This window comes from Triturus cristatus, chromosome 4_2 (genome assembly GCF_964204655.1).
Source record: "Triturus cristatus chromosome 4_2, aTriCri1.1, whole genome shotgun sequence".
Taxonomy (NCBI): Eukaryota; Metazoa; Chordata; class Amphibia; order Caudata; family Salamandridae; genus Triturus; species Triturus cristatus.
Genome location: NC_140586.1, coordinates 283,117,649 through 283,142,008, shown reverse-complemented (window position 1 = coordinate 283,142,008; position 24,360 = coordinate 283,117,649). Strand labels below are relative to the sequence as shown.

Sequence of the window (24,360 nt, the reverse complement as noted above, 5' to 3'; positions counted from 1 at the left end):
AGAGCAGCAGTGGGCTTTGCGGACATAGCAAGGTCAAATTTACTATTCTAACTCCGGTCCTGGAATATTTAGGAAAAGAGAAACTTTACACAAAATATTCCAGGAGACCTATTATATTCTAACTCCAGTCCTGGAATATTTGGGAAAAGAGTAACCTTCCACGAAATATCCCTGGAGGCTTATTTACTATTACAGCTCCAGTACTGGAATATTTTGGGAAATGTTTAAATCCAACAACTATTTTAGGAAGGGTTGAAAAGTAGTAATTTTGAAAGTGCTGCCCTGAGGGCGGAGCTAAGGGGAAAAAACTAGGAATACTTCTCCTAATGGGTGCTGGATTGGTATCTCGTAGGAGGATGGTGCCCCATAATAGAGGGGTAGGTGGTCAGGGCTTGAAAGGGTATGATATAGTGGATAGTAGTAGTTTATGTTATGTCCTGGATGGGGCAGTATGTGGTATTGGGAAGATGGTGAAAAAGAATGTTTGTGCCGAAGCAACTATTCCAAAAGGAAGTAACAACAAGCATTTGCAATGCAATAGGTCTCGCATTATTGAAAGTTTGAGCTATTGTGATTGCAAATAATAATGCAACAGCAATAGTTAAAACTTTCATTAATGCGAGACCTATTGCAGTGCAATATATATATATATTCACACACACACACACACACACACACACACACACACACACACACACACACACACACACACACACACACACACACACACACACACACACACACACACACACACACACACACACACACACACACACACACACACACACACACACACACACACATCCTAAAACAATAAAAGTATATTTTGTCTCAAAAAGCACAGTCTGTCATTGTAGCCTCCAGCATAAAGGGAGCTACTTTGTGTCTAGATGTGTTTCTTGTGAAAAGAAAACACTGCCACTATAGTGAAGTGTCAGCCAATGGCTGAAGTGGTCTGAACTACTGCCCAATGCTGTAAGCTTTACTGGGGAGAAGAAAAACTTGACTGACACAACAAAAGACCAATGGATGAAGAGGACTGGCTAAAAGCCCCTACAAGTAAGTATAATATAGATAACAGTTTAGTAAAATAAAAAGGTCTGGGCTAATGCTACACCTATATAAAGCTTGTGGAAAAATTATTTTCGAAAGCTATCCTAAGGATACGGTTACTTCTGATTGAAAGAACAGTCATGTTACCTAAGATCGTAATTTGTCATATTTCATGTGCCTTTACTTGTTGTCAAATAAAATACATACAATAGTCCCTTACCATGTGGAAGTGTAATCTAGAAAGGCCGGCTGAGACTATTAAGGTTCCACACCGTCAGACTTCCACGTGGTGGTTGCACATAAACTGTTTTCCTTCATGAAGAAAAAAGTGCCAGGGCTCGCATCAGGAGTACACTGCAGCTTGCACAACACATTGCCTCTGCTATGCTGTCAATGATAGTAACAACAGAACTACTAACCATCACACTGTTACAGGTGTGACAATTCATACTATTTCAGGTCCCCACAGCCATTAGAATGGTCTGGGCGGCAGGTAATAGTCATGTTTAATGTACATAGAATTAATAATTACCTGTTGTTGTGTTCATTTCTAAATCAACTAAACAGTGCCACATTGTCACTAGCGCCGGTGTTGAAAACTAACTGTTGGAGCCAGCACCGGAAACAACCGGCTCAACTTTAGCAATGGCCACAAACTACATAGACGCATAGTCAATGGAAAGGTCATTTTATCCTAGCCCTATGTGTGGCCTCTCTTCCATACTCTGTAGTAATACCACATTCTAGAGAATCGATAGAGAGGAGCAGATAGGGAAGCTCTAGGGGCTACGACGACTGTTCACCTGCTTCATGGCTGCTCCATGCTGCGGCTGCCATTAGTAGGTCTTGGGGGAGGGGGGGGGGGGGAGAGGGCTGCAGGGCATGGGCGGAGGTGAGTAGGAGGGCTGCAGGAAAGGTGAGTGGTGCGATGAGCAAGTAACAAGCTGTGAGGAGGAGGTAAGAGCAACAGCGACAACGGTAGAAACGTAACAGTTTCAGAGATGCAGCAAAAGGATAATGAGAGACTGGCGAAATAGGTCAAGACAGATAAAGAAAAGTGGCAAAGTGAACAGGACAAAAGGGAGAAAGACAAAAGAGAAACACAGCAACAGTGGCAGTTATCAGAAGTAGATAAAACAGTGGCAAAATAGAAAAATAGGTGTAGTGCAGAATAGTGCCAAACAATTTATGTTGAAAATATTCATGTAAAAAACAGAAAGTGCCTCACGTAAGAAATCATAAGAAGACTTTTGAAAAGTGCTACCGACTAGCTAATATGTGATCTTCGTTCTTTTCTATATAGGCAGGACAAAGGCCACAACTCCATGATCTGCTGTGGAGAGTTGATTAAAGTACAGTATTTGCAAAAGCTTATGCACTAATACCTGCATCAAGGAAAAAGGTCCTATAAAAAATATGAGAGTTCTCCCTTCACTTTCAAAGTCACAGATGACCAAAATATAGTAAACCAGAGGTTTACGGTTTGTTAGCACACAAGCACCATCTCACATTAACCAGATCTGTGACTGGGGATGAGCGTTTGAAAGGTTTAAACACTCCGTCCATCATTTTATTTTGTGATGTTGCAGAACAAACAATACTCAATGCATCCCCCAGCAGCAATACCCAGCACAGCCAACAGAAGACCCATCTCTAGATGGAAGAGTAGAATTAACATTGAACAACCAGTTAATGTCTGCCATCGAAGAGCATGCCTATGAGTAGCAACTCTTGAATTGGTTTAAGCTTTTAGGAGACCCTCTGCGAGGCGGTGAGCATTTTCTAAAAATCCCGTTCACAGGAATACAGAGCTGAGGTGCAGAGGTTTCTAGAAGTATGTGTTTCACCATGAGGCGTTGGGGCAGCTGCATGCTTTTCATAAAGAAAAGGCACGTTTACTGACAACACAATGGTAGAAATACAATGCGGCAGTGAGGTTACTTCAAGAGACTTGTCAGCACATCACAGGTCTGAATCGATCAAGCGGAAGCTGCTGATCACATTGTTTTGCAATGAGTAAAAATGTGCACTTTGCGCGTTAGCATTTTACATGAGCAACAATGAATAGCAAATATAGATGCATACGCACAGATGCCAGTATGCGCAGGCTGCTATGCATGTGCAATATTAAAAGTGCCCTCTGTACATCTCCATTGTTTGTTTATAGACACGAAAAGAGCGCAGAAGAATAAGGAGCACACTATACTCTCTCCTGTCTAGCAAAGCACAGAATAAGGAGCACACTGCACCTCTTGTTTGACAGAGCACAAAATAATAAGGAGCACACTGCACACTCTCCTGTCTAGCTGCATGAGTGCAGTTCACGGAATAAACAAGAGGCATACTGCACTCTCTCCTGTCTAGCAGAGCACAGAATAAGGACCAACCATGACTCTCTCCTGCCTAGCAGAGCACAGAGTAAAGGAGCACACCGTACTAGCTCCTGTCTAGCTGCAAGAGTGCAGTGCACAGAATAAACAAGGCGCACACTGCACACTCTACTGTCTAGTAGAGCACAGAATAATAAGGGGCACACTGCACTCTCTCCTACCCTACTACACAAGAGGAGAGCACAAAATGAATAAGGAGCACACTGCTCTAGCCTCACCAGCTGCATGAGCACAAGATAGAAAGCACAGAATGAATAAGGAGCACACTGCACTCTCCTGCCTAGCTGCACGAGTGCAGTGTGCAGAATAAACAAAGGGCACACTGCACTCTCTGCTGGCTAGCATGGCATAGAATAATAAGGAACACACTGCACTCTGTCCAGTCTAGCTGCGAGAGCTGAAAGCATAGAATAATGAACAGCACGCTCTCCTGTCTTGCTGCAAGAGCGCCGGAGGACTAGGGAGTGTGGATTCGCACGTGCCCTTACCTGCGTAGTGGCGCGTGAGGCCATGCCCGGCTGCCAGCAGCAGCGCGGCGGCCAGGGCAAGCAGCTTGGCGTTCCTCACACTGAAATGGTAGTTGATCTCGCGCTTCCCCAGGTTGTAGACCAGGGCCGCCATCTTGGCTCCTCCATGACAACAGTGTGCGATGGAGCGGGTGGACGCTGAGGGGCAGCACTGGGTCGGCAGCAGCAGGAGCCGGGAGGGAGAGGAGGAACGGGAAGCTGGGGGAGGCGGAGGCTGGCTTGCCGCCGAGACCAGCTGCCTGCCGGGGGCCTCGCCTGTGGCGTCGAGACCCTCCTCCTCGTCGGATGAAGAGAGTAGCAGAGGCTCCCCCTCGGCATCTCGCTTTCCCCATGGCTGCTGCTTCTTCTCGGACTCCTTCCCGTCCTCTTGGCGTGGGTAGGGGGCGTCCTTCTCCCCCACGCTTTCCTTACAGTAGCAGGCCGCCACGGTGTAGTGCTCGGTCTCGGCATCGCTGGTGTCCGCTGCCCCCGTCGTGCGGTTCTGCTCCCGGGTCTTTGAAATCAGACTTGGCAGCTGAGCCTGCCTTTTGTGATTATTTGCAGAAAAATAATAAATCGTCGAAACACTGCCTTCAAGTAAAGTCCCGTAAATGTAATCTTAATGTTCAAAACGGTACTCACGGTTCCAGAGGGGAGTTCGAGCCCAAAGTCGCAAACTTAATGTTACTAAGGGAACTAATAAAAACAAAGAAGCGGCAGTGAAAGCGATCGCTGTTGAAAAACAAACGAGTGGTGCGCGGGCGCCACAGCGAGACATGTGTTTTCAATTATCGTGCCCGTGTCTGGGCACGATAATTGAAAACACATGTCAGCAATGCGCGTAATAGAAACCAATAGGCCAGGGGCAGAGCAATGCGCCCGCCTTTGGCCAATTGCGAGCTATCTTTCAAAAAAAGACGCACGCAAAGGCCAATAGCGTGGGCCAAAAGGAAAAGCAAACGCGTGAGCGTGTGTGATTCCTAGGTCCATTTCCAAACCCCCTACAAAAAGTCTCTCGCTGCGCTTGCAATGGATGCGCACTGCACCGCTAGGCGCGAGACCTAAAAACAATTGAGATGAAAACCTGATCTTCGAAGGTCAAGAGCAGGAAGTCTAGGTAAAAATATTTAGGGTGGTCCAACTAGGTGAGAATAAATCTGATATTATCTGCCTTCAGGAGATCGAATTTGTATGCAAGCAGGCCACGTGATTAAAACAAAAAAGATAAGTGAATATAGTGTTTACAACTCAATGTATATATTTATCGACTATGAAATGGAAAAGTATTTATTTTTAACATCCTTAACATTTCACCAGTTACTCATAAAGGGCTGATAGTTTCCCAGCAGAACCATCCATGCTTAATCTTACTCCTGATTGAAATTCATCTACAAAGTAATGTTTTGCATGACAAATTTCCCACATTGATTTGAAGTGAGGGAGAGGATAAGGGTAAGTGAAAGTCAAAACTAGAGACTGCCAGTGAAAAATGATGAATAGAAAAATGCTTTTCAAGCAGATGCTAGTGGATGGAGGTAACTTTCAACAGAGTCTAGTGAAAATTCTGTTCAGTGCAGTAAACCATAGAGAAATACTGCAGCGATATTGCGACATATTTTAGCTCTGCAGCATTTAACATGTTCATGCATGTGCTTTAGGCCTTTCTTGTGGGTTTCATTGCAGGTAACAGGTGTACATAAAGAGCTGCAGTATTTTGTGGAAGTAATTCTGACTATATTTAACTTTAGAGTTGGTACTGTTCTCTGAATGAGGGTCAATATGTTACAATGTCTTGCACATAGTTTTTGTGGGTAGAATGGGTCCGGCTATGATTTTTGTTGTAGGGTGCTAGCAAGAAGATGGGGTGAAGCTCATAGTTTTTATTCATGAGAGACTCGAAAGAACAGCACAAAAGAAAGAGATGCTGCCCTAATTAACTCTCTAAAATCATGTTGGAGATAGTCCTTAGTGTAAACAATGGGCCAGGAAAGAGCAGTAGAAACTCTCTAATATTCAGGAACCCACTTTCTCTTCCTATCCACACCCAAAGTCTGACCCTGTACACAGCTACAAACGATCCCTAGAATGTCATCGAGGAGCTCAGCAATTTTTAATTGATGTCTGAGACTCACTCAGACCCCCCCCCCCCATCTTAGGCACCACCTAGGTGTATTAAAAACAAAATGGATTCCAGTGTATCTATAGCCACATGCATGTCACACACTACAAACACATCCCCTAAACATATAGCAGTACTATATGCAGTTGTGATAGCCATGCCTCACATGGATAAGCATTGGAGACGGTTGCAAGTCATTTGCAGACCCATTTAAAATGGCGGTAGAAGCCAGTAAGTAACTCACATGACAGGAGTGTGCTGTCTTACTAAAGCTACATGTGATGTAATTGAGAACTTGGCGCTAGGATTTGTGATAACGATCTAGTGATCATGGCCCAATATTTGCATGCTGGAATGTATGTCATTTTGTGGATCTGACTGTAAATGTTTGTGGTTGGTATGCGGTGCAAAGATAAAATGCAGACATGTCTAGTCTGTTGAGAGACATTATGGGTTGGATTCACAAACTTTTTATGTAATTACTTCCAAGTAAGATGTAAAATAACCCTGAACTTAACAGAAAGATTTGACTCCTAAATAAGGAAAAACATTATTTCAATCATTTTCTATTTATCATAACAAATTAAATCTAGTTTGAGGATGTTTTTTCTATATAGAGGCTCCTTGCTTATTTTGACCAGACAACACTAAGAAAGCATGATGTTAAACGATTGTAATGATTTTGTTCTTCTCTTTGGCAGGTATCAGCGGGTGGACTACCTCTACTTGAATGCTGGCATCATGCCCAACCCTCGTGTCAGCATCAAAGCCTTCTTCACTGGCCTTTTCTCCAAGTACGGGATCATGTATCAGGCTATAAGACAGGAAGAGTTGCTTGATTGTGCTTGTGTTACTTTATTTGTGATCTATTGTCTTCCATAGATCTGGCAATATTTAATGTGGGAGTAGGGCCCTGAAGAGAGGACGTTGTCCGGTGCGGTTGGTCTGAAATGTTTGTCTTATTTCACTTAGCAACTGCTGCTCTCTTTCATTTGACTGTGGGACGTTTCACTTACTCCCTTTAGCCATATATTTGTCCCAGCAGCTCAAACATACAGGCCTTTGGGGAGCCACTTTGCAAATCCCGGGTATCCCATTTATTTATTTATAACTGGAACCCATGCTGCAATTTTTATATTTATGGAAAACAATGAGCTTTTCCTCTACCCAATTCATACCTCAAATGTACATTGATGCAGCTTCCCAATGTTATTTAACCTTTTAATCAACATTGCTCTCACGTCCCATAACCCATTTGTTTTTTCTCAGAACAGTGGGAAATTAGCACTCAGCTAACCAGTTTTCCATGAAAAATTCTCCCACCCTACTTATGGAAACATTAGACAGTGTGATCCCCTTTATCCATAACGTGCACTATAGGATTCACCCCTACTGTGTTACTCAACAAAATGACACTTCTGCCGACCTATTTATTGACTGTGTGATGCTGCTCCTTACCATGTAGATCCCCACGGGGTCACTTTCCCTTTATTCATAATGGGGCATATCACCTCCTGTGTCCCAACCTTTTCTACACTTGTGTTTTGCTCTGTGAAACAAAACACAAGGAAAACCTGCATCAATGCATACCATGTATCGTAATGAATGCCCTATGAATTGGGTGTCTGGTAAATTAGATGTGTACAGTAAATGCAGCAGGTGTACTATGGGGGACCACTTCTAGGTTTGTCACAGTGGTTGATCAGAGGCAATGCAACTTAGACTCCTGCTGTGGTTTCCACAATGCTGGTACAGCAGTACCCTGTCATAGAGGCCTTTGATTTTGTTCAAGGTCCACTTGTAGAGTTATTGTGTTATATTTTATATAACGCAGGATCTGTTTTGTACTTCATACATTTAGTGCTCTCTGTTATCCAGTTTGCTATTTATCTTTTAGAGGGATTATGTTTATAATATTGCTTATGTGGAAACATGGATTATTGTGCGTGAGGGACAGAGGAGTACTCTAGTTTGTTGCTGCAGACTTGGTGCTTCGCATAGGCATGTCAGAGACACAGAAGAGTGCAAGGTAGAGAGAGTTGTCCTTGTCGTGATAAAGTAAACCATGATTCAGCCTCTCAGATTTTGTGAATAGTAGCTAGACCGCCTCTTTTTTTTTGTGTTGAAATTTTTTATTGAATTTTTATAAAACAAGTACATCAAAGCATAGACAACTGAAAATGAAGAGAAAATAGATCCATGTTGAAAGAAACAATGCTGAAATATACATATGAATAAATATGATATAAATAAGATATAAAAATACATTTAAATAGATAAATACTAATTGAAGTAATAATGAAGTCAAGGCATAGGATGATACATTATAAAGACATAACCTATAAGGAGAGGAAAAGGGAAAAAGCTTAGACAAAGGAAATGCGGGAAATATAGATAGAAAGAACAAAGAGAAAGTAATTAGATAAAGACAGAAGAACACTACAACGAATAAAGCAGAGGATACAGAAGGCAAAGAAAAGAAAAGAAATAAACAAAGGACAAGAGAGGGTAAAAGCTGATTAATGTGTTTGGGTAGAAGTAGAAGCAGGGGAACTAGCTGTATTTGATTTAAGAAATGGAGACCAAATTCGGAGAAAGGTGTCAGCTTGATCCTGAAGGTTATAGATAGTGCGTTCATGTGAGGCAGTCTGAATCATCGCTACCAACCAATCTTCCTGAGAGGGAGGCAAAGATGATTTTCAATGACGCAGGATACATATTTTAGCAGTAGCAAGTGAGGTATGAAAAAGACGAAGTTGTGGTTTCGAGAGCTTTGGGGAGTGGCGTAAGTCATGCAGGAGAATGTTAGTTGGTGTAAGTGGCAATTTTAGGGGCATAGTGGAATTCAAAGTAGTACCAATGTAAGCCCAATAGGATTGGATACTAGGGCATTCACAAATGATATGAGTAATATCGCAACCTGAATTGGTACATCTCCAGCAGTTAGAATGGGAAAGAAGACCAGCTTTGTGCAATTTGACTGGAGACCAATGCCAATCGTGTAGTATTTTGAAAAGACAAAATTTGAGCCTTGATTCACGAGCTCCCTTGTTCAAATTCTCTAGAATCAAATCCCATTCGGTGTCGGAAAAGGAAATTGAGAGGCGAGCTTGCCATTTACGCTGAAGATCGTGTGAAAGAGATTTAGAGAAAAGATGGGACGATAAAATTTTGTATATACCGGAGGTAACACCTTTAAATTTCCCCCAAACGTGCAAATAGGATAAAATAGGGGAGTCTTGTAGTAGCCATGGCGGTGATCCCATATGGGTCTTCAGACATTGCTGGAGCTGAAGGTATTTAGAAGAATGATGTAGGGGAAGATCAAATTCTACCCTTAGCTGAGAGAATGGCTTAAAATCCCCATCATGTAGAAGCTGATCCGGATAGAGGATACCTGCAGCACGCCAATCAGGCCAGGATAACATACGACCATTGATACGAATGCCCGAATTATTCCATAGGGGGGCCTTAATGTGAATTCTTGGATTCGAACCTAGCAACCTATGACTTCTCTGCCAGGATTTATGCATGGCAGATAATATCGGATTCTTCGGGTCAAGACGACTAGTGCCACTACCATACAAAGGAGTAAGATTCGATTCCGAGGATAGAAGATGTCGTTCTATTTGGACCCATTGTGGCAAGTCTTTAATACCGGGTAACCATTTTGACAGCCTGAGCCCTACCCCAGAGAGAAAGACCCAAAGCCTTCCATTTATCAAAATCCCGACGCATTTGGGAGATAAGAGGAGACAAGTTATCTGTAACCATATCTTGTAACCCTTTATTAACTAGGACACCCAAGTATTTGAGGTGTGAGGACTGCCAATGAAAAGGAAAACCAAAGATGGCTGCTTTTGTGGTACCGTTAGAAATAGGTAAAGCCTCACTTTTGTCCCAATTAATCTTATAACCTGAAAAGGAAGAGAAATCATTAATAATTTGAAGAAGAGAGGGGATCGACCGAGGAAGACGAGTAAGAGTGAGTAAAATATCATCAGCGTACAGGTATATTTTGGAATGTCCAATAGGGAGGGGAATACCAGAAACTTCATCAGATTGACGGATGGTAGCAGCTAAAGGTTCCATAGCCAAAAGAAACAGAAGGGGGGATAGTGGACAACCTTGGCGTGTCCCTCTCTTAATTGTAAAGGAATCAGATAGAAATCCACCACAATTCACTTGAGCAGAAGGATGGTTGTAAAGTAAACGTACTTTATCAATAAATTTTGTACCTAAGCCAAATTTTTCCATGACCGTGAAAGGATAATTCCATTCGATGCGATCAAACGCTTTTTCTGCGTCAAGTGAGAGGGCTAACGCATCATCTGTGAGATGTTGAGCCGACCACAGTGCATGGGCCAGAGAACGCAAATGGTTGCGGGAAGAGCGTCCCGGTACAAAGCCTACTTGGGAATGGTGTATCAAAGAAGGCAAGACTTTACGTAAACGAGACGCAAGGATACTAGCCAGGATTTTAATATCAGAGTTCAACAGGGAAATGGGACGATAACTACTGCAAAGCTGGGGGTCTTTGCCTGGCTTTGGTAGCACAACAATAATAGCTTTGTTAGAAAGGGGACCCAATGAAGATGCAGCATCCGCCTCCTGGAATGCGGCATGTAGAGTGTCGATAATATTGAGACCTGCCCAACGATAGAATTCAGGAGGAAACCCATCCTCACCAGGGGCCTTGTGATAGGGCAGCGATCGCACTGGAAACCTCATCCCTAGTTATTTCACCCTCAAGGATGGCCTTACCATCCGCTGAAAGAGAAGGGAGATGCACCTTCGCAAGAAATGCCGTCATCTTATCCGAATCCATTCGATTATCAGAAGTATAGAGGGATTCATAAAAGGAGGCGAACTCATTGACAATGTCTTGAGGTTTTGTGCATAAGTGTCCTTGCGCAGATCTGATGGCCGGGATGGCCATAGATGCCTCCCGTTGACGCAACTGTGCGGCTAATAACCTTCCCGCCTTTTCTCCTTGCTCGTAGTGTCGACCTTTCATTTTCTGTAAGGCGTATTCTGCCTTAGATGTAAAAAGACTGTTTAAGGCCATTCGGGCTTGTTCAAGCAGTTTACGATTTTGTAAGGACGGAGAAGTGATATATAGGCGAGAATAGGTTTGTATGTCATGTTCGAGCTCCACTTGTTTCCTCGCATTTTGCTTATTAGCGAGTGCTGCATCACGCATTAATTGTCCCCTTAAAGTAGCCTTAGCTGCAGCCCAAAGAGTCCTGCTGGAGGTCACGGATCCCTGATTATTAGAAAGATAAGTTTGAAGGTGTGACTGCAGTTGGGATTTACCAACAGGAGTTCTGTGGCGTTGGATATTCATTCGCCAGGGCTTACGTCCAGGACTAGAAAGTCCCAGTTCTAGGGAAAGGAGAACCGGAGAGTGGTCAGACAATGCCGCTTCCAGAATACAGGAATCCGTGACCAACTTAACTGCATTCTGTGAGATGAGGAAGTAGTCAAGACGAGCGAACGTACCATGAGTCGACGAAAAGAAAGTATATTCCTTATCCGTTGGGTGACTGATACGCCAATGGTCAACCAACCCGATATCTGAGATAATGTCACCTAGCAAAGCTCTATCTGAAGCATTGCCCCTATCTAGTGGACCAGTTTTATCTAGAATAGAATCTTGCGTCACATTCCAGTCTCCACCAATCAAATATTGCGATGCATTAATTTCGAGCAACAAGCGGGATAATTGAAGGAAGAATGTTTTCTTGGTACCCGTAGGGGCATATACAGATCCTACACAGACGTGAGAATCACCAATTTTAAGTTTGGCAAAAACGTAGCGGCCATTTACATCTGACCATGTTTTAGAGACAGTGACCGGAAGGGACTTGCGAAGAAGAATTGCAACTCCACACTTGCGAAGGGGACCTGCGTCCGTGGATTCATCCTGTTGAATGCTGCTATGTATAACCTTACCCACCCAGTCTCTACAAAGTTTGTCTGATTCTAGAGCATCCAAATGGGTCTCCTGAAGCAAGGCTACATCTACATGCTTAGTCTGAAGATAGGAAAGAACCTTCTTCCGTTTTATGTAATGGGTGAGACCATGTACATTCCAAGTAATTGCATTAAGAGAGTGTGTTTTTGCCATATTAGAACAACGCAAATATCAGAGACAGGAGAGTGAAACACAAAACAACGTGCTGAACCAAACAAAGGAAAAAGAAAAGAAATGACAAAAAGAAGGGGAAACAAAAATAAAATAAATGGAAACGGAACTTTGATTTAAATGGAATACATGAAAGAAGCGATCAGAAGAATAATAAAAGAAGAAAAAGGGAGATGAAATTTAGAGAGGTGATACAATAATAAGGAAAACTATAAAATATTGGGTAAAAGCAAAGAGAGATCAAGAGACCGTAGACTGTTACCCGCGGGTCTGGGCGCACTAGAGCACCGCCACGGGAAAAGACCCCACAGAAAAGAGAAAAGATTAGGAGAGTAGCAATGGTATAGAAGGAAAGCCCAGAAAAACATTGTGAAAAAGAACCTAGGTACGATAAAAAGGTAGAAAGAGCAAAATAAAGATTCAGAAGCAATATTGCTTAGAGGGGGGAGTCTAGTAATAATTAAATGTAAAGTAACCTAATATCATAAAGCATACAATGCGTGTATAAATAAACATAGACCAACATGCAATCGTGCAAGTAGAATAATAAAACTGAAATTAAACCATTAGACGCCAAGGCGCCCAAGTAAATGCAAAATTAGTAAGAAATATTTAAGCAATAAATTGTAACAGGAGAAGCAATGAATATAAGAAGAAGAAAGAGTGATATTATTAGGCAGAGAAATAACAGTAAGCAGACTGGAGGAGAAAAGAAATAAGGTAGAAAGCTAGGAAGAAAGAGGTAAAAAAGGACAAGCAGATATTATAAGAACAGCAAAACATGTGAGAAATGTGGTAAATAATTAACAATAGAAATAAGACTTCTCAAGAAAAGAGAGTCTATAGTTAACTGCCAATAGTATTAAGGTCAGCAACTTCCATAAGTGAGAGAGTTATTCAGTCCGCATCCGAAGGAGTTTTAAGAGGAGAACGTGACTTGTCTCTCTGCAGATCTTGTGAAAATGTAGCAACCGAAACCGATTGTATTGCAGATTTCCTATCTTCTTGTGAGCGATGAAGACGTTCAAGATCCCTACCCCGAGGTCGGGGGCTGCTAGGAGGGCGCCTGTTGCGATCTGGCAATGTAGTGGAAGACTTAGAGGATGAATGGGGCTGAACTTGCTGTGAGGGTGTTGTGAGAACTTCCATTTCTTGAGGATGAAGACGGTCCAGGAATTGCTGAAGATGCTCGGGGTCAAAAAAGTCCTTAGAAACTCCATCTTTGGTAACGCGAAAGCGTGCTGGGTCAAATAGGCCATATTTGATACCTAATTGACGTAGTTGAGGTCGCATGGAGAGAAAGGCTTTCCGCCGCTCGTTAGTTTCCTTGGAGAAATCAGCTGCCATAAAAATGCGATGACCTTCAAAAGAAAAGGAGCCTTGAAGCCGAGCCGCAGATAATATTTGTCTTGTTTGTTCATGACGAAGAAGACAGGCAATAATCGGTCGTGGGCGTGCGGCAGGATCATCACGTGGAGGACCAATTCTATGAGCCCGTTGTATCTCCAGAGGTGGATTGAAAGGAATACCAGTTAGCTTTGGGAGTATACGACACAAAAATGCACTGGAACTCTGCCCTTCAATGCGCTCTGGAAAGCCAAAAAAACGGATGTTGTCTCTCCTACTTCTGTCTTCCAAATCAATGAGTTTACTATGGAAGAGTAAAAGGTCCCGGTCTTGATTTGGAAGAGATTCCAATCGATTCTCCACTGCCAGAACTCTAGAATCAAGGGATTCAAACTTCGTATGAAAGTTGGTAATTTCTGTCTTAATTGATTTAGTCTCCTCAGCTAGTGATGTAATTGTAAGGTGCATGTCATCTAATCGACGACTAACCTCGGAAATTTCGTGCAGGATACGTTGCAAAGCTGCCGCCGACGCCTGCCCACCATTAGAGACCGAAGCCTGAGGTGAAGCGGAAGGAGAGGAGGCATTGCCTTTTGTTGGCATATTGGTGGACTGCTTGAGGGCTTCTGCAAAAAGAAGTGGTTTAGAAGCCTTGTTTCCTTGCTTAGAGGCAAACATTTGAGGAGAATGTTTGATAAAAACTTTGAAAGTACGTAAAGCCGTCTTGCTGTTGAGGAATGCTTATATGTAGTTGCAGAAGAATACCAAGACATGCAAAAGAAACACTTAGTAACTGTATATGTATGACATTAATAAGCTAAAAGAAACTTATAATGCATTTCTAAACAGTAAAATGTACATCATTGCTTAATGACCCCCACTACTTACACTTGTTAATATGATAACAACTGCCGCTATATTCAAAGGCATGTAAATAGAGGTAAGATAAAATGAAACATCATATGCGCGATTATGATAATAATAGTAAGCACAGCTACATGCACAGCAAGATGAACAAGGCTGTAGAATGCAAGGTAATCATAGTCAGAGCAGAAAAAGCACAGCCTAACTGAAGGAGTTGACCTGGGCACTATAATGGCATTGGAAAAAAGCACACTCTTGTACAAGACATATAGACTACGCTAAAGGAGGCCATGAAGCGTCGGCTGTAACCAAAGTCAAAAGGCGCGAAACTGTGACTGTAGCAAAGAAGTTCAGCTTGGAAGAACAGTTTAGCGTGATGAATCGCAAATTAATTGCTGACCTGATAATACGCTCATTGACTGGATGAGATGAGCGATATAAGTGCCACAACAGGATTATAGAAGGAAGTAATCCTACCAGTAGCTGAGCATCGACACGTCAAAAATGCTGACTCCTGTCAGGCGACATTCCTGAAAAGAAACATTACAGCAGGCAATTTGAGAAAGGCGCGGTTTCATGAGGAGATAGATACTTGTCAGGAGCAGCGAAGGCGCGGCCTCATGAGGAGGCGGGCGCCCGTCGTCAGCAACGAAGGCGCGGCTCCATGAGGAAGCAAGCGCTTTTCAGCAGCAACAGAGGCGCGGCTTCATGGGGGCAGGCGTTCTTCGCAACAGAGGCGCGGCTTGAGGAGGAAGAAGAGGCAGCCTGAGTAGATACGTCAGACAGGCCCCGCCAGACACGCAGCTCCACACAACCCTGTCATCGAGGCAGTCAACACCAGGGAAGCTTCGCCGTCACATCGTCGAAAAACTTGCCCAAATCGTGCCCACCACCTTCCGGCTGTCGCAGGGCACAAGAAGAAGACTCCAAAACCGCTGTGAGGTAGGAAATATCCGTTAAGGGTCCATCCCGTGACGGAGCTCACTCGTCAGGCGGCCATCTTCCTGCGTGGCCAGACCACGCCCCCGCTAGACCGCCTCTTGAGTTCCTGCCCAAGTATTACCGTACACGTTAAGTTAATGTTGTTATAGATAGTGATTCTTACGCTCCGTGCTATGTCAAGTCAATAAGCTGGCAGGTTGTCCACAAGTTTGACCAGAATCACATCAACAGAAAAACTCTGGGAATATGAGCTATGGGTGGAACAGAACAGTTTGGTTTTCAATATTCTTCTGAAACTGGAGCATGCTTTCTTTACCTGAAGATAGCCTAATTGCTCGTACTAGAGTTTAGCACCTCGACTGACCAGACTTCTTGTCCCAAACTTGATTTTCTTTACTTTTTGAGATTTGATCTTTGAGATTGTGCTTCAATTAAGAGGCCAGTGCTGTTCTGCATGGCACTTTAGTCACATGAACCCAGAGGTTAGAGCAGCTTCTGTGTCCAAGAGAGTCTGTCCAGACCTCTTCCCTCCCTATCTGATCCAGATTACATGTCTAATCAGCTCACATTAAAATACAGCGAGGCCGATCTGTCAGACATCTGAAGAGAGCCAGTTGATATGTATCTGAATACTGCAAACTGAGACACTTTTGGGTGCTTTGTGACCGAGAAGTAGGTAATAGTTAGATTGCAACAGGAGTTTTGTCAAGTTCTCCCTGAGCTAAGAGAAGTACCCATCCTTGACTTACCTATCCTTCTTGCTCAGTCTGCTGTCTTCACTGGATGACACAAGACGTGGCCAAGGGAGAACATTCTAATCCAGATTGGCCTCAGATATTTGAATCCGAATCAAAGCATAAGGCTCGTCAATGACCAATTTGAAGTTTTATGCAACAACCTTATAAAACAGTTCATAATATACATCGAGTCACTTTCCACTCTTCTCCAAAATGTAAAATCAATGTGAGTGAACAGTTAGAGGTTTTGAGGTCTACAACCTGAGTTGTATCCAAATCCAAATTTTGTACTAGTCTTTTTCTTTGCACTTAACTGGGGATAAAAAAAATAAATGTATTTGACCCTTTTACCTGTTTTTGACCAGAAAGATACTGTTTTTCAAAAGTGCTGCCACTTGTGAGTGACAAATGCTCAACCAAGTGTTGTACAGATCTCGCTTGGAAAATAGATTCCCGTTGTGTGAAATTCAGGCCACTCTCGTGAAACATCTAGTGAGGCAGTTCTCCTTGACCTGACAGACACTTATTAATGCATGAAAGATCTATTTTGTTGTTGACATTTCTCCTTTTATTTTGTAGCATACATTTATTGTTCACACTTAAAGTCATAAGGGCAGAAGTTCAATGCACAGTCCTGCCATAGGGACAGTTTCTATGTTATGCAGTTAAATGCCTTTGTCATACAACAACAAGGCCCAAAGTCTCTTGACTTCTTGTAAAGCACTTAGATACCATCAATATATCCAAACACTGTAAATACTAGAATCTGAAAGAAACACGTTAGTTAGATTCCTCACCTTAGAATATCCCTAGGCGTCAGACTGGATCCGGAAGATTTTTCGTCAGCAATACCCCTTGCGCGTCGCTAGGCGTCGTCTGCGGCTCCGCGTCCGTCGTTGGCGTCGTGCGCCGTAATGACGTCGTCGGAGTACTTAGACGCCGCCCTCGCGGGCTGACGTCAGTTCTTCTTTTTTCCGCCCCAGTAAGCGCCGATCCGGGAGAGCTACCCCTTTTAGTCTTTTTTGACTAAATATTTTGATCCTTGTCAATCGACATCTGGTGCCGGTAGGATGCCTGGGTTCAAGGCTTGCGACGATTGCCATCGACTGATGTCGGTGACCGATCACCACCGCCGGTGCCTCTACTGTTTGGGCCTCGACCACGACGCGGACTCGTGCTCCGATTGTCAGGCCCTGACCTCGAAAGCTAGGCGGGAGCGGTCCCGTAAGCTTCTCGAGCTCCGACACTCGGCTCCGCGCCCTTCTCGATCCCGGTCCAGGAGGAGGTCCAAGGATCGGTCGCGGAGCCGCGACAGACGTCATCGCTCGTCTGGCTCGAAGTCTTCGGGTAAGTCCAAGCGATCTAAGAAGTCCAAGAGGCGACACCGCTCTTCGGACTCCCCTCGCCGGTCGCGCGACTCGGCCGAGGGTCAGGGTGGTTCCACCCCCGCGGCTCCGCAGGAGCCGCGCACGTCCCCATACCCGCCGGTCCCTGGGACTGACGCGGCGCCGGCGGAGATCGCTGCCTTCCTCTCGGCCATGAGGAAACTGCCTCCGCCGTCGACGCGCGCCTTCGGGCCCCGCGGACTCGACTGGGTGACCTTGCGCGCCGGCGGCTCCGGTCCCGGCGCCGGCGCCGTTGGAGGCTCCGGGCCGACGCCGCAGGTCCCCGAGGGGCCCATGCCTGGGCCCCCGTCGACGCCGGTCGACCTCGTAACGCCTCCTCCGCCGGCGCCGACTCCGATTCCACCCTCGACGCCGACTCCGGTCGACGTCGTTCCCCGGTTCAGCCCCTGTCCGGACCCGACGCCGATGTGGCGCCCACCGACGCCGCATCCGACGCCGCTCGAGACTCACTATGTCTATCGTCCGGCTCCACTCCTTCCACCTGTTTACCAGGAATCGGATGACGGGGGCGACTGGGAGGGGTCCGATGACCCTATGGCCGTTCAGGCTCAACTGTCACAGGACTGGGCAGATGAACTGGGGTAGGCCAGTGGTCTGGATACCTCACCGGACACTGGATTCATCTCTCCTCCGACTGTGGCTTCGGAGGAGGGTGCAGCTTTTTCTGTGGTGCTGCGCAAGGCGGCCAAAGCCCTTGGGCTTGAGCTGCCTGCCGTGGCTGTGAGGACTAACATCCTCACTGAGGTGCTTCAGTCTGCAGCAAGATCCACTGAGCCTCTGCTGCCATTCAATGAGGCCCTCACTGACGTTCTGCAGGGCACCTGGTCCAAGCCCTCCACAGTCCCTCCTGTGGATAGAAACGTCGCCAGGCGCCACCGCCCTGCTCCGGGCGACCCCAGTTTTCTGTCACAACATCCCACCCCCGAGAGCCTGGTTATCCAGGCCTCTACCTCCCAAACCTCCTTCCCGTCTGCTCCTCCGGACCGGGATTCCAAGAGACTGGAACAGTTTGGCAAAAAGCTGTTCTCCTCCCTCAGTTTAGGCCTGCGGTCTTTAAACACCGCCTGTCTCTTGGACCGTTTCTCCCACTCTCTGTGGGATACGGTGGAGGACGTGCTGCCCCTGTGCCCGGAGTAGGCCCGGACACGACTTTCCCAGGCTCTGGCCGATGGGAGGGATGCAGCGCGCCATGCAATCCGGTGTGGACTTGACACCACGGATTCGCTGGGTAGGGCGATTTCCACCACGGTGGCGCTTCGGCGTCACGCCTGGCTGCGGTCCACGTCCTTTTCGGGGGATGTCCAGAGCACTCTCATGGACATGCCCTTTGATGGCGCTCGCCTTTTTGGTGAGAAAGCGGACAGTGTGCTGTCTCGCTTTCAGGACTCCCGGGCTACGGCCACGTCCTTGGGCCTTTCGGCCCCGCGGCCGCAAGCTTCCGCTTTTCGCCCCTTTCGTGGCCAAGGAAGGGGCGCCTCCTCACATCCGCAGAGCCACCGGCCGCAGACCCAACCTGCACGCGGTCGCGGACGTGGTTTCCGCCGAGGTGGTTCTGGAGGACGACGCGGTCAGTCCACATTCACCCCGGCAGCATCCGCCTCAAAGCCTTCCTAGTCCGAGCTTTCAGGCCCATTCATCGCCACTTGGAGACAGAGTTCGCCATCACCTGCTCCACTGGCGTACCATCACTTCGGACAGGTGGGTGCTGCAAATCGTCCGAAGGGGCTACTCCCTCCCCTTCGAGACGACCCCTCCAGCCATGCCACCGCAGTACCACCGTATCTCGAAGTATCATTTGCATCTTCTGCGAGAGGAAGTTTCGGCCCTCTTGGCCAAAGAGGCCGTCGAGCGCGTTCCGAGCCCAGAAGTAGGTCGTGGTTGTTATTCCCACTACTTTCTGGTTCCCAAGAAGGGCAAAGGGGGCCTACGCCCTATCTTGGACCTCAGGAACGTCAATGCCTTCCTCCGGAAGGAACGGTTCAAAATGTTGACTTTGGCTCAGGTTCTAGCTGCCCTTGACCCTGGAGACTGGATGGTAGCGTTGGACTTGCAGGACGCATATTTCCACGTCCCCGTCCTGCCGGCCCACCGGCGTTACCTGCGGTTCACGGTGGGCCAGGAGCATTTTCAGTTCACCGTGCTCCCCTTCGGCCTCACCAGTGCCTCTCGGGTGTTCACGAAAGTGATGGCGGTGGTCGCAGCTCATCTGCGCAGATCAGGGGTTCCAGACTTCCCCTATCTCGACGACTGGTTGTTGAAGGCGGGCTCGCCCCAGGCAGTCGTCTCCCACCTCCAGACTACGGCGGATCTCCTGCATTTGCTGTGGTTTTCCATCAACGTGCCGAAGTCACACCTGAGTCCCTCTCAGAAGCTCCTCTTCATCGGAGCGGTTCTCGATTCGGCGCAGTTCTGGGTCTATCCGCCGGAACAGCGGGTCCGGGATATTCAGGCCCTGATTCCCATCTTTCGGCTTCTATCCTGGGTTTCGGTCAGGCTAGTGTTGCGGCTTCTGGGGCTGATGGCCTCCTGCATCCTACTAGTGCATCACGCCAGGCGGCGCATGCGGGCTCTGCAGTGGGACCTGAAGTTTCAGTGGGCCCAGCATCACGGCAACCTGTCCGACCATGTCTTGATCTCGGAGGGCACTGCACAGCAGTTGCAGTGGTGGCTCACGGACCGCGATTGGGTCACGGGCAAGAGCCTCTCCCTACCCCTACCGGAGCATGTCGTAGTGACGGATGCGTCCCTCCTGGGATGGGGTGGCCATATGGGAGAGGCGGAGATCAGAGGCCTCTGGTCTCCGGCGGAGTCTCGCCTCCACATCAACTTGTTGGAGCTGAGAGCGATCCGACTTGCACTGAAAGCCTTCCTTCCCTCTGTCAGGGGAAGTGTCGTGCAGGTGTTTACGGACAACATCACCACCATGTGGTATTGCAACAAACAGGGCGGGGTGGGGTCGTGGACCCTTTGTCAGGAGGCTCTGCGCCTCTGGACGTGGCTGGAACACCAGGGCGTTACCCTAGTGGTTCAACATCTGGCGGGCTCTCTGAACGCCAGAGCAGACGAACTCAGCCGCCGGTGCATGATGGATCACGAATGGCGTCTGAACTCCGAAGTGGCGCACGGTCTCTTTCAGCAGTGGGGAGAGCCTTGGTTAGATCTATTCGCCACCGAAGAGAACGCGCAATGTCAGCAGTTCTGTGCGTTGGAATTTCCAAGGCGGCACTCGCTCGGCGACGCTTTTCGTCACGAGTGGAGTTGCGGTCTGTTGTACGCTTTTCTGCCTATACCACTTCTGCCCAGAGTGCTGAAGAAGATCAGGCACGACCGGGCCCAAGTCATCTTGGTGGCTCCGGATTGGGCACGAAGGTACTGGTATCCCGAGCTACTCAGTATGTTGACCGATCCTCCGATACGTCTGCCCCTTCGGGAGGATCTTCTGTCGCAGCAGCAGGGGACGGTCCTCCACCCGAACCTGTCCAGCCTCCACCTCCATGCGTGGAGATTGAGCGGCGGCAGTTGATGCCATTTGACTTGCCTCCTGAAGTCTGTGATATCATTCTGGCAGCCAGGCGTCCCTCCACAAAAACGGTATACGCATGCCGGTGGAACAAATTTGTGGCATGGTGCACAGCAAAGGCTGTGGATCCCCTTTCCGCCCCTCTTTCTGAGGTTCTCCTCTTTCTTCTTTCTTTGGCCCGGCAGGGCTCTGCCCTGGGCACCTTGAAAGGTTATCTTGCTGCCCTCTCTGCCTTCTTACGGCTTCCTGACCAGCCTTCTCTTTTCAAGTCCCCTGTGGTTCAACGCTTTCTTAAAGGCATTACTCATATGTTCCCTCCTGTTCCTTTCGTAATGCCTCAGTGGGACTTGAATCTTGTTCTCACATTTCTGATGTGCGCTCCCTTTGAGCCTCTTCACAATTGTCCTCTTCGTCTTCTGATGCTTAAGACTGCTTTCCTGGTAGCCATCACCTCGGCTAGACGGGTGAGTGAGCTCCAGGCTCTATCGTCCAAGCCTCCTTTTCTATCTGTTCATCCGGACAAGGTTGTCCTTCGGCCTCGTCCTTCCTTTCTACCGAAAGTGGTGACTCCCTTTCATCTTGGGCAATCTGTCACCTTGCCCACCTTCTTTCCGCCTCCGCATCCTTCCAAAGAGGAAGAGAGTCTCCACCGTCTGGACCCAAAACGCGCGCTCTCCTTTTATTTGGACCGCACAAAACAGTTCCGGGTGGACGACCAACTTTTCGTTGGATACGTGGGTGCTAAGAAGGGAAAAGCTGTGCACAAACGTACCATCTCCCGGTGGGTTGTTTTGTGCATCAAAATCTGTTACTCCTTGGCAAAAAAGGACCCTCCTGTTGGGCTGCGCGCCCATTCTACTCGGGCTACAGCGGCTACTACTGCTTTGGGACGGGGAGTCCCTTTGCAGGACATCTGTCAGGCGGCTACGTGGGCTTCGCTACACACGTTTGCCAGGCACTATTGCCTAGACAGCCAAGTCCGGAGGGATGGCTTCTTTGGCCGTTCTGTCCTCCAGGACTTTCTGGTGTGATCTTGGTTCGCAGACCAACCACCGGGGTTGGTATTGCTTGGGTTTCTATTCTAAGGTGAGGAATCTAACTAACGTGTTTCTTTCAGATGAACAAGTTACTTACCTTCGGTAACGATGTATCTGTAAGAAACATTAGTTAGTTAGATTCCTCACCGACCCACCCATCCTCCCCGTTCTGCGAACTGACATCTATGGTTAAGGCTATCCCTTTCAGGGCCCTAGACTTTTTTGGTACCAGTGTCGGTCTCTTGCATGGCTCTGCGTTCCTGGCGCGGACAGCTATGTACAAGAACTGACGTCAGCGCGCGAGGGCGGCGTCTAAGTACTCCGACGACGTCATTACGGCGCACGACGCCAACGACGGACGCGGAGCCGCAGACGTCGCCTAGCGACGCGCAAGGGGTATTGCTGACGAAAAATCTTCCGGATCCAGTCTGACGCCTGGGGATATTCTAAGGTGAGGAATCTAACTAACTAATGTTTCTTACAGATACATCGTTACCGAAGGTAAGTAACTTGTTCTTTAACTTCCATTCACCTCCGTTAACTAGTGGGAACCCCAACGGATTTGAACTGGAGACTTTCATTATGCACCAGAAGGCTTCAGAGGCAAACTAACTCACTGAACTATCTGACAATAGGCATAGTTACACATGTGACTGGTGATGGTGCTTTGAGTTTTCCTGTGCATTGCATGAAGCAGTGGATCATGTACGTTTTTACTTACTTTATCTGATGTATTTATTATCCCAGAAGGCTGCTAAGCCTCAAGTCTCGTAGAGTTGACATATTTTGACTATTTCTCTTTACTTCTCATGTATATATGGTGCCAGGAGTAGGCTGCCAAGCTGTGACTCTTAAGTTTGCCTCCTAAAGGTGTTTTGTCATTACATTTCCATTTGTATTATATATTGCTACCACTCCTATCGCCTTAAGGCACGGTAAAGCCCTCATTGACTTTGTAGTTAGGTAAACTTGTGTGCATGTTTGTAGAGTGTATGCTCCTGGTGTGTCTGAGGGGTGCTCCGGAGTTCTGTGTGCAGATTTGCCTCAGTGGTATCCAGTAGAAGAGTGTTATGATGTTTAAGTTGCACTTTGTTGCTTTTAAAGTGTATATCATTCATCAATTAATAACCACAAAAAGAACTAGCTGCCAATAAATTTGGAAAATTGCACAAAAATGAAGTTAATGTAGTGGGAAAACCTTTTCGTCTAAGGACGAAGGCCCTCACCCCCTATGGGTGGCATGCTTCATCATCGGGCCCCTCCTGGCATCTCTTCAAAGGAGTAGATGCAAGCTACTACCATTCAAAGTATTGCGGAGCTTGGGGAGATGGAATGTAAATAGCGTGCTATGCCACGCGTCTGGTCTGAAAGGGTGCGAGAGTGTGAAGAGGGGAATGAATGAACTAGAAAGGAATAAAGCTTCCTAATAGGTGGAAACATGCAATGTAATCAATCACCTAATGGCAGAATAAAAATGAGTGCGGGATAATTCTACACACAAAATGAGATTGACATGTATCTGCAGCATTGACCCTCAAATAACGTATCGGTGGCATTCATCAGGACTCGGGTTTTGCAAATAAGTATGAAGTGCAGTAAAAGTTGAAAAATACTTCCTGAATCTGTAAAGGTATGTAAGATGTCCAGCATCCACCTCAGTATTTCTAACTTTAGGCCTGCAATAGAGAATAATAGACTTACAACATCAGAACAAACACCTGATAATGCGAGTCTGTAATTCTCTATTGCAGGCCTATGTACTTTACAGGCCTTAGATATAGTCTATTGGCATAGTTTAGCTAGGAAAATACGAGTGCAGTGGTGGGTTGGACCCATTTAGGTAACCCTCAGGACAGACAACTGCATCTTGGAGCCAAATATACAAAAGCTCTTTAAGGTTGCAAATGGCCTGATTCTGCGAATCGGGCCGTTTGTGATCGCCCAAAGGCCTTTTGGTATGTATAATCACAAATTACGATTTGGTAAAACGTTATCAAATTGTATTTTGGGTTTCCTACCCAATACCGATTTGGTATTTGAAAGGCGCATGTTAAGGGCGTTCCTTCCAAATACTGAATCTGAATGGTATGTATTAATGTTTTGCAAATGAAGTCCAGTCGCAAACCATTAATACTTTACTGACTGCAAACGTGTAGTGGTAAGCCATTCGAAAACGTGAAGGGGTCCTTAATAAAAAGAATATTTTTGAAAAGTTGGCAGTGGTGACAAGGAGCAGTGCCTATTCTTAAAAAACGTTAGTTACATTTTTATTTGTGTTTTTATTTCGTATG

The 24,360-nt window shown here is 46.4% G+C and overlaps 1 protein-coding gene across 2 annotated transcripts in view; it reads left to right on the top strand.

The window, feature by feature from the left end:
• HSD17B7 (hydroxysteroid 17-beta dehydrogenase 7) overlaps positions 1–24,360 on the top strand; it is a 179,633-nt gene that overhangs the window by 59,169 nt on the left and 96,104 nt on the right. For both annotated transcript variants that reach the window (XR_014960605.1, XM_085601517.1), the window contains exon 3: positions 6,770–6,862. Coding sequence is in view for 1 of the 2 variants with exons in the window: in XM_085601517.1 (XP_085457643.1) it covers positions 6,770–6,862 (93 nt within the window). In the remaining variant the exon portion in view is untranslated. The remainder of the gene's footprint in view (positions 1–6,769; positions 6,863–24,360) is intronic.